This window comes from Bombina bombina, chromosome 9, assembly GCF_027579735.1.
Source record: "Bombina bombina isolate aBomBom1 chromosome 9, aBomBom1.pri, whole genome shotgun sequence".
NCBI lineage: Eukaryota > Metazoa > Chordata > Amphibia > Anura > Bombinatoridae > Bombina > Bombina bombina.
In genome coordinates, this window is record NC_069507.1 from 2,898,773 (window position 1) to 2,915,510 (window position 16,738).

The window sequence follows — 16,738 nt, forward strand, 5'->3', positions numbered from 1 at the left end:
TATGTGTTACTATGTGTATATACATATATATTTATGTGTTACTATGTGTATATACATATATATTTATGTGTTACTATGTGTATATACATATATATTTATGTGTTACTCTGTGTATATACATATATATATTTATGTGTTAGTATGTGTATATACATATATATTTATGTGTTACTATGTGTATATACATATATATTTATGTGTTACTATGTGTATATACATATATATTTATGTGTTACTATGTGTATATACATATATATTTATGTGTTACTATGTGTGTATATATATATATATATTTGTGTTAGTATGTGTATATACATATATATTTATGTGCTAATATGTGTATATACATATATATTTATGTGTTACTATGTGTATATACATATATATTTATGTGTTATTATGTGTATATACATATATATTTATGTGTTATTATGTGTGTATATACATATATATTTATGTGTTAGTATGTCTATATAGATATATATTTATATGTTACTATGTGTATATACATATATATTTATGTGTTATTATGTGTGTATATACATATATATTTGTTGTGTATATACATATATATTTGTGTTATTATGTGTGTATATATACATATATATTTGTTGTGTATATACATATATATTTATGTGTTACTATGTGTATATACATATATATTTATGTGTTATTATGTGTATATGCATATATATTTATGTGTTACTATGTGTATATACATATATATTTATGTGTTACTATGTGTATATACATATATATTTATGTGTTAGTATGTGTATATACATATATATTTATATGTTACTATGTGTATATACATATATATTTATGTGTTATTATGTGTGTATATACATATATATTTATGTGTTAGTATGTCTATATAGATATATATTTATATGTTACTATGTGTATATACATATATATTTATGTGTTATTATGTGTGTATATACATATATATATTTGTTGTGTATATACATATATATTTATGTGTTATTATGTGTGTATATACATATATATTTGTTGTGTATATACATATATATTTATGTGTTATTATGTGTATATGCATAAATATTTATGTGTTAGTATGTGTATATACAGATATATTTATGTGTTAGTATGTGTATATACAGATATATTTATGTGTTACTATGTGTATATACATATATATTTATGTGTTAGTATGTGTATATACATATATATTTGTGTTAGTATGTGTATATACATATATATTTATGTGTTACTATGTGTATATACATATATATTTATGTGTTACTATGTGTATATACATATATATGTATGTGTTAGTATGTGTATATACAGATATATTTATGTGTTAGTATGTGTATATACATATATATTTATGTGTTACTATGTGTATATACATATATATTTATGTGTTACTATGTGTATATACATATATATTTATCTGTTAGTATGTGTATATACATATATATTTATGTGTTACTATGTATATATATATTTATGTGTTTCTATGTATATATATATATTTATGTGTTACTATGTATATACATATATATTTATGTGTTACTATGTGTATATACATATATATATATTTATGTGTTACTATGTGTATATACATATATATATTTATGTGTTACTATGTGTATATACATATGTATTTATGTGTTAGTGTGTGTATATACATATATATTTATGTGTTACTGTGTGTATATACATATATATTTATGTGTTACTGTGTGTATATACATATATATTTATGTGTTACTGTGTTTATATACATATATATTTATGTGTTACTATGTGTATATACATATATATTTGTGTTACTATGTGTATATACATATATATTTATTTGTTACTATGTGTATATACATATATATTTATGTGCTACTATGTGTATATACATATATATTTATGTGTTACTATGTGTATATACATATATATTTATGTGTTATTATGTGTATATACATATATATTTATGTGTTAGTATGTGTATATACATATATATTTATGTGTTAGTATGTGTATATACAGATATATATATGTGTTACTATGTGTATATACATATATATTTATGTGTTACTATGTGTATATACATATATATTTATGTGTTACTATGTGTATATACATATATATTTATGTGTTACTATGTGTATATACATATATATTTATGTGTTACTATGTGTATATACATATATATATATATTTATGTGTTACTATGTGTATATACATATATATTTATGTGTTACTATGTGTATATACATATATATTTATGTGTTAATATGTGTATATACATATATATTTATGTGTTACTATGTGTATATACATATATATTTATGTGTTACTATGTGTATATACATATATATTTATGTGTTACTATGTGTATATACATATATATTTATGTGTTACTATGTGTGTATATATATATATATAGTTATGTTACTATGTGTATATACATATATATTTATGTGTTACTATGTGTATATATATATATATATATATATATTTATGTGTTAGTATGTGTATATACATATATATTTATTTGTTACTATGTGTATATACATATATATTTATTTGTTACTATGTGTATATACATATATATTTATGTGTTACTATGTGTATATACATATATATTTATGTGTTACTATGTGTATATACATATATATTTATTTGTTACTATGTGTATATACATATATATTTATGTTTTACTATGTGTATATATATATATATATTTATGTGTTACTATGTGTATATACATATATATTTATGTGTTACTATGTGTATATACATATATATTTATGTGTTACTATGTGTATATACATATATATTTATGTGTTACTATGTGTATATACATATATATTTATGTGTTACTATGTGTATATACATATATATTTATGTGTTACTATGTGTATATACATATATATTTATGTGTTACTATGTGTATATACATATATATTTATGTGTTACTATGTGTATATACATATATATTTATGTGTTAGTATGTGTATATACATATATATTTATGTGTTACTATGTGTATATACATATATATTTATGTGTTACTATGTGTATATACATATATATTTATGTGTTACTATGTGTATATACATATATATTTATGTGTTAGTATGTGTATATACATATATATTTATGTGTTACTATGTGTATATACATATATATTTATGTGTTACTATGTGTATAAAGGCAATCAAAGAAGTAGGATAGGATCCAGCTTTATGCAAATAAAATCCATCTTTATTGGCAAAGTTAAAACGCCAAGAGTGGCTCAGCGAACAGCATACATTAATAGTAAGCAAAAACCAGTGTGTGAGCGTGACACCACGGCTTACATGTTTCGGCGCTCAGCCGTAATCATAGCCATAGGTGTCATGCAGGTGAATGCAGGTTTAAAAAACTGTGTTACAATTGTGATTGGTTAAAAACAATAGATACAAAACACGCCCACACCAGGTAAAGGGTAATTTGATTAACCCTTAGTATCCAAACTACGCTACAGCAAGAGTACACACACTACAGTATATATAAGATAATTCCTTAGAGATATGAACAAATTTCTAAAATAGAAAACTACTAAGACTAATTTGAGAACATTGAGGAAAAATTGCCCTAACTTTCACAAATTATTTCTGCGCTAAATATCATTATAGTTAGCAAGCACTAAAGCTTCATATGTATATTTGCAGAATTCTCAAATGGCATAGTTTAAACTTGGGTTGAGTAATAATAATATCAGTTAACTGAAATAAGTTCTCTTACAGTATTATCTCTCCATGGTATGTACCCCATAAAGGATGTAGTTATGTGCGCGCATGTATAAATATACATACACTAATACAAGCGATATACGCATATATGTTCATACAGCTTGCGGGGCAGGCTTAGAGTGTAACCCTCAATACGTATGGAAGGATTGTTCAGAGTGATATTTAGAGTGCGAAACACATCTAAAATACATCTAGAAGTGCCGAAAAAATGAGACAAAGGGATGGAATATAACAGAATAACAATACCCTTAGGTGAATAATATGTATATATGTATATGAAGTGGTTTGAATATGAATGTTAATATTGATATTTTGAAGTTATTTTGAAGTTATTCCCAGAAGTTGATCAAATCATATCTTGAGTTTAAACCCAATGGTAATCTGGTTTTTAGGGTGTATATCCAATATACTTCCCTTTTGGCAAGTATGTTATCCAGATTACCACCTCTCTTGGGCACTTTAGCTTGTTCTATTGCTGCCCATTTAAATGAGTTTAGGCTACTATGATGTTTTGTGGCAAAATGTTGCACAAGTGGTGTGCTAGATGTACCCTTTGTAATAGTCGAAAAGTGTTCTCTAATACGGGAATTTATATCCCTAGAGGTTAACCCTATGTATTGAATATTACATAGGGTACATGTAATGATATATATAACGTTAGTGCTTTGACAATTTAAGCAAGATTTAATGGGATATGTCTGTCCTGTTATTGCTGAAGTGAATTCTTTAATAACCCATGCAAAATCACATGGTTTGCATTTCTTATGGCCACACTTAAACATGCCCAGATGATGTAACCATGAGCTAGTATGACTTGGAATCTGTTTTAGTTCTGTGGGTGACAAAATGGAAGCCAAAGTAGGGCTCTTCTTGTAAGAACACCTAACACCTTGTTTTACAGTTTCAACCAACTTCTCGTCAGCTGCTAATAGCGGGAAATGTTTCCTGACTATGTCGCAGATTTGGGAATATTGTGTGCTAAAAGTTGTTACAAAATGAACACCTGAAAAATCCCTATGTGTATTAGCAGGTTTATCTACCAAAAGTTGGTCTCTGTCCAGTTGGTCAACAGCTAATCTAGCCTGTCTAATATGGCTACGGGTATATTTCCTCTCTTTTAGTCTCTTCTCTAGACAAACAGCCTCCTGCACATAGTCCTCATTCTTGCTACAATTTCTTTTAAGCCGGGTAAACTGGCCTTTAGCAACAGCATATGAGGTATTTTTAGGGTGGCAACTAGAGGCGTGCAGGAGGGTGTTGCCCGAGATAGGTTTACGGTATACTTTTGATACAATGTTGCCACTTCTGTCACCTGTAAGGCACAAATCTAGATAATTAATGAAATGGCTGTCAGTGGTGTATGTAAAGCTCAAGTTTAAATTATTTTTATTTATCATGTCAATGAAATTCTTAATGTCTGCAGGGGGACCTGACCATATAAGAAGTAGGTCGTCAATATAGCGTTTAAAGAAACAAATGTGGGACCTGAATGTGTTGCTGTGGTCAAAGATGTTTTCTAGCTCCCATTTGCCAAGAAATAAATTGGCATAAGAGGGGGCGTATTTCGCCCCCATGGCTGTGCCACATTTTTGTACATAGTATTTGCCTTCAAAAGTAAAAAAGTTGTGAGTCAATAGGAACTCCAGAATTCTTAGAATATATTTTTGAAAATCTGATGTATATTCGGTATGTGTTGCCAAATAATATTTTACTGCTTCAATACCCTTATTATGTGGGATCCTAGAGTAAAGTGAGACTACATCAACTGAGAGCCAATGGTAGTTCGTTTGCCATTTTATGTTAGTTAGAAGATTTAGTATGTGTTTTGAATCCCTCGTATATGAAGGTAGTAGGTGGACTAATGGCTGCAAAATAGCATCCAGCCACTGGGACAATCTTTCAAAGATAGAATCTATACCGCTAACTATAGGGCGGCCTTGTACGTTATGAAGGGATTTGTGAACCTTAGGGAACATATGGAAAACTGGGATTCTTGGGTATTTTACATAAAGGTAGTCAGCTGTGTTTTCATCTAAGAAACCATGTTCAATGCCATCATCTAGTATATCAAAAAGAAGCTTCTTATACTCATTTGTTGGATTTCTGGGAAGAATCGAGTAGTCAGTAGGGATGTTGAGTTGTCTGTGTGCCTCTGATATGTAATCCTGCCTATCAAGTACCACAACGGTACCCCCCTTATCTGATGGGCGGATTACTAAGTCAGATCTTTGCTGTAAAGACTTGAGTGCTTCTGTCTGTTTTTTAGTAAGATTTTTAGTTGTTCGTTCAGTGGTCTCTTTTAGTTTATGCAAATCAGATTCTACTCGTGCATGGAAAGTTTCAATTATAGGTCCTCTGTTTTGTATTGGATAAAAAGTAGATTTATTTCTAAATGAGTGTGCCCTACAAAATTTAGCAATTGAGAGCAACACAATATCAGGAACACTCAATAGGGCACACTCATTTAGAAATAAATCTACTTTTTATCCAATACAAAACAGAGGACCTATAATTGAAACTTTCCATGCACGAGTAGAATCTGATTTGCATAAACTAAAAGAGACCACTGAACGAACAACTAAAAATCTTACTAAAAAACAGACAGAAGCACTCAAGTCTTTACAGCAAAGATCTGACTTAGTAATCCGCCCATCAGATAAGGGGGGTACCGTTGTGGTACTTGATAGGCAGGATTACATATCAGAGGCACACAGACAACTCAACATCCCTACTGACTACTCGATTCTTCCCAGAAATCCAACAAATGAGTATAAGAAGCTTCTTTTTGATATACTAGATGATGGCATTGAACATGGTTTCTTAGATGAAAACACAGCTGACTACCTTTATGTAAAATACCCAAGAATCCCAGTTTTCCATATGTTCCCTAAGGTTCACAAATCCCTTCATAACGTACAAGGCCGCCCTATAGTTAGCGGTATAGATTCTATCTTTGAAAGATTGTCCCAGTGGCTGGATGCTATTTTGCAGCCATTAGTCCACCTACTACCTTCATATACGAGGGATTCAAAACACATACTAAATCTTCTAACTAACATAAAATGGCAAACGAACTACCATTGGCTCTCAGTTGATGTAGTCTCACTTTACTCTAGGATCCCACATAATAAGGGTATTGAAGCAGTAAAATATTATTTGGCAACACATACCGAATATACATCAGATTTTCAAAAATATATTCTAAGAATTCTGGAGTTCCTATTGACTCACAACTTTTTTACTTTTGAAGGCAAATACTATGTACAAAAATGTGGCACAGCCATGGGGGCGAAATACGCCCCCTCTTATGCCAATTTATTTCTTGGCAAATGGGAGCTAGAAAACATCTTTGACCACAGCAACACATTCAGGTCCCACATTTGTTTCTTTAAACGCTATATTGACGACCTACTTCTTATATGGTCAGGTCCCCCTGCAGACATTAAGAATTTCATTGACATGATAAATAAAAATAATTTAAACTTGAGCTTTACATACACCACTGACAGCCATTTCATTAATTATCTAGATTTGTGCCTTACAGGTGACAGAAGTGGCAACATTGTATCAAAAGTATACCGTAAACCTATCTCGGGCAACACCCTCCTGCACGCCTCTAGTTGCCACCCTAAAAATACCTCATATGCTGTTGCTAAAGGCCAGTTTACCCGGCTTAAAAGAAATTGTAGCAAGAATGAGGACTATGTGCAGGAGGCTGTTTGTCTAGAGAAGAGACTAAAAGAGAGGAAATATACCCGTAGCCATATTAGACAGGCTAGATTAGCTGTTGACCAACTGGACAGAGACCAACTTTTGGTAGATAAACCTGCTAATACACATAGGGATTTTTCAGGTGTTCATTTTGTAACAACTTTTAGCACACAATATTCCCAAATCTGCGACATAGTCAGGAAACATTTCCCGCTATTAGCAGCTGACGAGAAGTTGGTTGAAACTGTAAAACAAGGTGTTAGGTGTTCTTACAAGAAGAGCCCTACTTTGGCTTCCATTTTGTCACCCACAGAACTAAAACAGATTCCAAGTCATACTAGCTCATGGTTACATCATCTGGGCATGTTTAAGTGTGGCCATAAGAAATGCAAACCATGTGATTTTGCATGGGTTATTAAAGAATTCACTTCAGCAATAACAGGACAGACATATCCCATTAAATCTTGCTTAAATTGTCAAAGCACTAACGTTATATATATCATTACATGTACCCTATGTAATATTCAATACATAGGGTTAACCTCTAGGGATATAAATTCCCGTATTAGAGAACACTTTTCGACTATTACAAAGGGTACATCTAGCACACCACTTGTGCAACATTTTGCCACAAAACATCATAGTAGCCTAAACTCATTTAAATGGGCAGCAATAGAACAAGCTAAAGTGCCCAAGAGAGGTGGTAATCTGGATAACATACTTGCCAAAAGGGAAGTATATTGGATATACACCCTAAAAACCAGATTACCATTGGGTTTAAACTCAAGATATGATTTGATCAACTTCTGGGAATAACTTCAAAATAACTTCAAAATATCAATATTAACATTCATATTCAAACCACTTCATATACATATATACATATTATTCACCTAAGGGTATTGTTATTCTGTTATATTCCATCCCTTTGTCTCATTTTTTCGGCACTTCTAGATGTATTTTAGATGTGTTTCGCACTCTAAATATCACTCTGAACAATCCTTCCATACGTATTGAGGGTTACACTCTAAGCCTGCCCCGCAAGCTGTATGAACATATATGCGTATATCGCTTGTATTAGTGTATGTATATTTATACATGCGCGCACATAACTACATCCTTTATGGGGTACATACCATGGAGAGATAATACTGTAAGAGAACTTATTTCAGTTAACTGATATTATTATTACTCAACCCAAGTTTAAACTATGCCATTTGAGAATTCTGCAAATATACATATGAAGCTTTAGTGCTTGCTAACTATAATGATATTTAGCGCAGAAATAATTTGTGAAAGTTAGGGCAATTTTTCCTCAATGTTCTCAAATTAGTCTTAGTAGTTTTCTATTTTAGAAATTTGTTCATATCTCTAAGGAATTATCTTATATATACTGTAGTGTGTGTACTCTTGCTGTAGCGTAGTTTGGATACTAAGGGTTAATCAAATTACCCTTTACCTGGTGTGGGCGTGTTTTGTATCTATTGTTTTTAACCAATCACAATTGTAACACAGTTTTTTAAACCTGCATTCACCTGCATGACACCTATGGCTATGATTACGGCTGAGCGCCGAAACATGTAAGCCGTGGTGTCACGCTCACACACTGGTTTTTGCTTACTATTAATGTATGCTGTTCGCTGAGCCACTCTTGGCGTTTTAACTTTGCCAATAAAGATGGATTTTATTTGCATAAAGCTGGATCCTATCCTACTTCTTTGATTGCCTTTATCGCACCAGCTTGGATCAGCTCAAAGCCCTTACATACGAAGCATACTGTTGTAAAATCCGGGTGAAGCAAGAGCACCGCCCCCCTTACAGGAGATCCTGCAACGTCACAAACAGACATCGCAGCGCACCTGTGTTTAGCCTGAAGCGCTGCTGGAGTTTCTCACATCACGCCGGCTGGTTTGGAGCAGACAGCCCACCGAATCGATTTCGGTTTGACCGCGGAGGTCCCCCGGCATCCTTGAGTTCCTGTCTGAGGTATTACACGGCATACACAGATTCCGGGGGCGGTTAGGCTCCTTAAGGGTAAGTCCCGGACACAACAGTATACACCTGTATGCACCTTGCACTTGCACCTATATATTGCATATTAGAAGAGGATTTCCCACATTTTTTCTATATTATTTTACTATGTGTATATACATATATATTTATGTGTTAGAGTCAGAACCTCTGCCTGCAACTGTTATACTCGATTTTGCGAAAGGAAGTAACCTAACCTTACCATGGTTCCCTGCACGCACGTCTTGTTGTTATATTTTGGTGAGGGTAATCATGATGGCCATGTAGACCACCACCACTGAGAGTCCTGGAAGTAACAGGGATGAGATGAAAGAGCTAAGAATAGTAGAACTTGAAACAACAGAGTTAGCCATGGATGTTAGTGCAAGACCGCTTGGCTTTTTTTTGGCTTTGGGTGCGGCTATTTATGCAGGCCATATAGAGCTGACACCATTCGGTGTTGTATCAGGTATTAAACTAATAAGAACAGTACTACCAAAATACAGCCAATGAGGGGCCTTATGAAGACTGAGCCAAGGTTGGATTGTAGTATTTGGTAAGGCTAATCATGATGGCCATGTAGACCACCACCGAGAGTCCTGGAAGTAACAGGGATGATGAGATGAAAGTGCTAAGAATAGTACTATTTGAAACAACAGAGTTAGCCATGGGTGTTAATCCAAGACCGCTTGGATTTATTTTTGTATTGGGTGCGGCTAATCATGCAGGCCATATAGAGCTGCCACCATTCGGTGTTGTATCAGCTATAAAAATAATAAGAACTGTACTATCAAAATACAGCCAATGAAGGGCCTATGAAGACTGAGCAAAGGTTGGATTGTAGTATTTTGTTTGGCTAATCATGATGGCCATGTAGACCACCCGTAACAGGGATGAAAGTGCTAAGAATAGTACAAATTGAAACAACCGAGTTAGCCATGGGTATTAGTCTAAGACCATTCTGCTTTTTTTGGGGTTTGGGTGCAGCTAATCATGAAGGCCAGATAGACCTGCCACCATTTTGTGTTGTAACAGGTATTAAACTGCAAAGAACAGTACTACTTTACGCAACCTACTTACCATGGGTCCCAGAGCATATGTTTGGTTATTATATTTTGTAAGGGTAATCATGCAGGCCATATAGACCTCCACCGATAGGGTGAGTATGAGTAACAGCTATTAAAATGCGAAGGACATTACTAATTAACACAACATAGTTACCATGGGTCGCAGACCAAGAGCAGATGTCTTATTATTATATTTTGTATGGGTAATCATCCAGGCCGTATAGACCTCACCAAATAGGGGGAGTTACAGAGATTAAAGTGCTAAGAATGGTAGTACTTAAAACACAACCTAGTTAAAATGGGTACCAGACGGATTGTCTTATTATTATATTTTTTCAGGGTAATCAGGCAGGCCATATAGAACACCCCCGATAGGGGGGGGGAACAGGGATTAAAGTGCTAAGAAAAGTACTAATTAACACAAGCTAGTTATCATGGGTCCAACACCGTGTGTCTTGATGTTATACTTTGTCAGGGTAATCATGCAGGCCATATAGACCTCCCTTGATAGGGGGAGTAACAGGGATTACAGTTATAAGGATAGTACTACTTAAAGACAACCTAATTACCATGGGTCCAAGACCAGATGTTTTATTATTATACTTTGTCAGGCTAATCATGCAGGCCATATAGAGCTCCAACAAAAGGGGGGATAAGAGGGATTCAAGTGATAAGAAAAGTTTTACTTAACACAACAAAATTACCATGGGTCCCAGACCGCGTGTCTTGTTGTTATACTTTGTCAGGGTAATCATAACCGCCATATAGACCTCCACCAATAGGGGGAGTTACAGGGCTGAAAGTGCGAAGAACAGTACTACTTAACACAACCTAGTTGGGTCCAAGAACGCATGTTTAATTATTAGACTTTATCAGGGTAATTATATATCTAACAAATCTATCTATTTCTCTTCTATCGATTCTATCTAACTATCAATCTATGTATATCTATCTATCCTATCTATCAATCTATCTTCTGTCCGGGATGTTTTGAGACAGCTAATTTGGGAATGTTAGTTGATTTAGGCCCATTATGGCTTAAAAGCAGACTCTGCATAAACTATGTAATTTTCCATGGGAGTTTTGCCAGGGATCCCCCTCCAGCATGCGACAGTCCAGGTGTTAGTACCCTTGAAACAACTTTTCCATCACTATTGTGACCAGAAAGAGTCCTTGTAGGTTTTAAAGTTCGCCTGCCTATTGAATTCAATGGCGGTTTGCGCGGTTCGCGGGTTCGCGAACAATATCGGAAGTTTGAGTCCGCCGTTCGCGAACCAAACATTTTAGGTTCGCGACATCACTAGTTGTGAATACTTTCATTTATATTTATATGGTTGTCCATTCACACTGATCACAGATCATAAGCCTTTACAGTTGATCTGGAATAATCCAAAATCCAAACCGCCCGCTAGAATAGAAAGATGGGGTTTAAGGCTACAACCATATCATTTTACTGTGCTTTACAAATCTGGAAAAGAGAATCCAGCAGACTATATGTCTCGACATCCTATATCAGCAGATTCATTCACAAGTTCTCCAAGTTCCATGGATGCAGAAGAATATATCAATTTTGTTACTAATCATGCTATACCTAAAGCATTGAGTGTAGAAAAAATACAACAAGCAACATTAGCTGATCCTATACTGCAAAAACTCGCTGTATTAGTTCGGAATGGAAAATGGTACACAGCTGATTCTGACAAAATACATGGAAAAGAGTTGAAGTCATTTGCACGATTTGGCAAAGAACTCTCAGTGAATAATGACAACAGTATTATCTTGAGAGGCAATCGACTAGTCATTCCGACATGTTTACAACAGCAAGTATTATCCTTAGCACATGAAGGTCACCAAGGAATAGTTAAAATTAAAAGTTTATTGTTAGAAAAAGTGTGGTTTCCATCAAAAGATCAACAAGCAGAAAAGTTGGTGAGAAATTGTATTGTGTGTCAAGCCACAACTCCAGGAGCTCACAAAGAACCTTTAAAAATGTCTGCATTGCCTGAAGCACCATGGTGTAATGTGAGTATAGATTTTTATGGCCCATTACCTACTAGAGATTACTTGATGGTGCTTATAGACGAATATTCAAGATACCCGGTAGTAGAAGTTATCAGCTCAACTTCTTCAGTCACTGTTATTCCGGTTTTAGACAAAGTTTTCTCTTTATTGGGAATTCCTAAAATTGTTAAAACAGATAATGGTCCCCCGTTTAACAGTACTCAGCTTAATAAATTTGCTTCATATCTTGGATTTAAACATCGGCGCATTACTCCTTTGTGGCCACAAGCTAATGCAGAACCTGAAAGATTCATGCGTTCTATGGGGAAATTTCTAAGGGCAACTACAGCGCAAGGTAGACCATGGAAACAAAATGTATACTCTTTTCTGAGAGACTATCGATCAACTCCCTATTGTACTACTGGCAGATCATCTGCAGAGCTGTTATTCAATCGCAAACTTCGGATCAAAATTCCGGATATAAATGATTCACTAACAGAGACACTCAACAAGGACTTAATACAAAAAGACAGTCATGCCAAAGCCAAGATGAAAGATTATGTGGATAAATATTATCATACCAAATCTGCTCCTTTTGCTGTTGGAGACAGAGCCCTGTGTAGGCAAGATAGACGACACAAGAAACTACACAAAGAACAGGACACTGAATTATCTGATGCAGAAGATGATGATTCTGATATACCCAAATTATTTCAAGAACATGATGATAATATGGATAACACAGAGAGAAGTGAGGGGGAAGAAAACATAGCACATGATCAGTCCTTAGATACTAATCGAAAATACCCTCTCAGAGAAAACAAAAGACCTCCTGAATACCTTAAAGACTATGAAAAATAATGTGTTTTCATGTAATGTATTATGTCATCATGCAACTCTTTTATGTGAAATATAGTTGGTCTTATTTCTAGATATTAAGCATAGTATATATATAGTTATATTTATGTTTAGTTTAATTGTTATGTTTCTAATCTAAAGTAAGGGAGAGATATGGTGTTTGTTGTGATATTATAATATATAATGCTTTCTTCCTAGTTTGTGCTCTGACTTGTAAATGTATATAATTGTTATGTTTCTAATCTAAAGTAAGGGAGAGATATGGTGTTTGTTGTGATATTATAATATATAATGCTTTCTTCCTAGTTTGTGCTCTGACTTGTAAATGTATATAATTGTTGCAAAGAAGCAGGGGCGGGGACAGTGTTGTTGGAGTGAGGAACCAGGAAATAAAGTGTGTAGTTAGTTGCTGTATAAATGGACTCTGTGTCAGATATATTTCTAAACCACCTGGATTTAGAAACACTACAAGTATGTATGGCTCCGGTTCGCCTGCACATGTTTACAGCACAATTGTTAAGACGGAGCGCTTGCAGTCCTGGTAACACATTTCAGTAGTATGAACAGCAATAGCTGTAGAGATAAAGGTCAGTGAGGGTTTATTATTTTGTTATGGGTGTAATATACACTGAACGGAGTGCAACAGGGCAGATTGGATTCCTCTTATTAGCTTATTAGCTTTCACGTTAGCTATTTTTTCATATTGAACAGTATACAAGATTGTCACTGTGATTTTGACATTGATTTGCTACATTATGTTTATGGTCACTCACATCAATGTTTTTTATATGTTTTTCCCCCCACATATTTTTGACGTTTCTATAGCAACCTTGCTGGTGTCATTTCCTGGGGGTGTGGTTTATATGCTATTTAAAGCTGTTTTGTTTGTTGCTATGATTGGGCTGATGAAGGGGAGTGTTTGATCCCCAAAGTGTCACGTATTAAATGACTCACTTGATACAAGTCCAGAAAGTATTTTGTGTGTGTGTATTTATGTGTATGTGTGTATGTGTATATATATATGTATGTATGTGTGTGTATGTCTATGTGTGTATTTATGTGTGTTTGTGAATATGTATATATATATATATATATATATATATATATATATATATATATATATATATATATATATAAAAATATATATATATACTGTATTTATATATCGCCATAAATATTCATATAGATATATAAGTATAAATATATATTTGTAAAAAAAAATAATCTAAATATATATATAAAGAAAAAAAAATTCTATGTTAACTAAGGAATTTGAAGTTCTCCTAAAAACGCAGTGTCAGGATAGTGCGCGAGCGATAACTGTTAGGTTTTGGGTTATTTTACAGCCCACCTCTGTTTTTTTGCTCACACTTTTTTTTTTTTTACTTTCAACTCATAATACTCATGCTGTTTTGAGCGCAGTTAGCGCAAGAGTGAAAAAGTTATCTAGCTTGTAAGCACGCTATTAATAAAATGCAATGAGAAACGTTTTCATTTGGCATTAGATACAGTTTGCTGGTTATCTTCATCCCATGTACCAACAGTTTATGTTCTATAAATACAACTTTATCTCTATATCTTTACTCATTTTTTAGTACTCACAGGGACCACTTCTGGATGGCCTTTACTGGACCAAATGGTACAATAATGTGAGTTTGGATCACGCACCTAATTCTTTCATATACTATGAGAACCTCTTGCTTGGAGTTCCTCGGATGCGCCAGTTAAAGGTGGAAAACAACTCTTGTGTTGTTCATAAAGACTTTAGGGAAGACATATCTGGCTGTTATGATGTCTATTCTAAAGAAAAGGAGGATAAAAACCCATTTGGCCTATTTAATGGGACACCGTAAGTATTGTTCTGTAAGCTGTAGTAAGTAAAAAAATAGATGTTGTACTAATATTGTATTACTTTTTATTCATAATCACCTAGATAACGGGTTTTGCGTTCGTGTTTTAACGCTGTCCATTTCAGCGTTAAAACAGCAACGCAGCCAGCTGTACCGCAAGCCTTTTTAGCCTGTAACGCAACGTCAGTCCCGCACTCGAAAATTACGTTTTTGCATGAGATTTCGATTAGCGCTGCCGTTACAAGTTTTGTGGTGAGGCTAAAAAGCTTGCGTTACACCCTATACCGACACGATCTGTTCTGCAATCTGAGACCAGTAGTTATGAGTTTGTGTAACAGTTTTGTGGCATAAAACCCATAACTAAAGCGTTACAAAGTACACCAACACCCCTAAACCGAGGCCCTCCCACATCGCAAACACTATTTTAAAGTTTATAACCCCTAATCTGACATTCACACAGTGGAGGCTCCTCTATAGGAGCACTCGAGCACGTGAACCCCCTGACCCCTGATGCCCCCTGATCCCTGATGAACAAAACAAACAAAAAAAGTGAGAAATAAAAAAAAATACATTTTTAAACCTTTTTGCTGATTAAATTAAAAAATACTCCAGGCTCCACTGCAGTTTTAAGTAAAAACATAAAAATTGCCTTATTTAGGCTGAAAGTGGAATGGACATTTGCCTAATACTTCTATCTATCGCACATGATGTGCAGTGTGATACATAGAAGTATAGGCAAAAGTTCTTTCCACTTTAAAGCTGCATTGACAGCAGTGCCACCTACAGGCCAGCCCATAGGTCTCCTTACCGCACAGCTCTTAGTTTGCGAGAGCCAGCTGTCACGTGACACTCGCACACTAAGAGCTGTGTGTGTGGAGGCAGTGGCGTCACTAGAGGCGTTTCTTATAACCGCCTCCATGATGGAGCTAATCCGGACAGTCAATCAGCTATCAGAGCTGCTGGGGTGGCGTGCCGGGCTTGGACGCGGGAAAGTGAAGCGGATGGAGCTGCTGCCAAGTCTCAAGTCATCATTCATGTCAGGTCAGTGAGTGGACTGTGTCCTGTTTTTGCCGGTCACAATGTGTTAGAATCTGTCACAATGGTGATTCTGTGATTTCTCAGGTGGTGGTTGAGTAGCCTTATGTGCACTGTTTTTTGCTGATAGATATCACTTGTTGCGTGAGCGGACATATAGTGACACTGCACAATAGATTCAATAGAATGTCTGTCTCACACAACAAGTGATATCTATCAGAAAAAAACAGTGCATATAATGTTACTCAAACACCAGTTGAGATCACAGAATTACCATTGTGAGAGAGCGGTGCAGCAATCTGCTTGTGGCTTCCACGAGCAGCCCAAAGGAAGACCTCAGTCTTTATTGTGCACTGACTGCAGTGAGAGGCATTTGTCCAGCCCGGCCCGGGGAGAAGGGGGAGAGAACAGTCAGTGAGGGGTGCAGCAGCAGCACAGGGAG

The 16,738-nt window shown here is 34.4% G+C and overlaps 1 protein-coding gene across 1 annotated transcript in view; it reads left to right on the plus strand.

Moving 5' to 3' along the window:
* The window catches only part of LOC128639990 (polycystic kidney disease 2-like 1 protein), a 400,840-nt gene that overhangs the window by 167,580 nt on the left and 216,522 nt on the right, over window positions 1–16,738 (plus strand). The window contains exon 4 of the mRNA XM_053692283.1: window positions 15,007–15,260. Coding sequence (XP_053548258.1) covers window positions 15,007–15,260 — 254 coding nt within the window. The remainder of the gene's footprint in view (window positions 1–15,006; window positions 15,261–16,738) is intronic.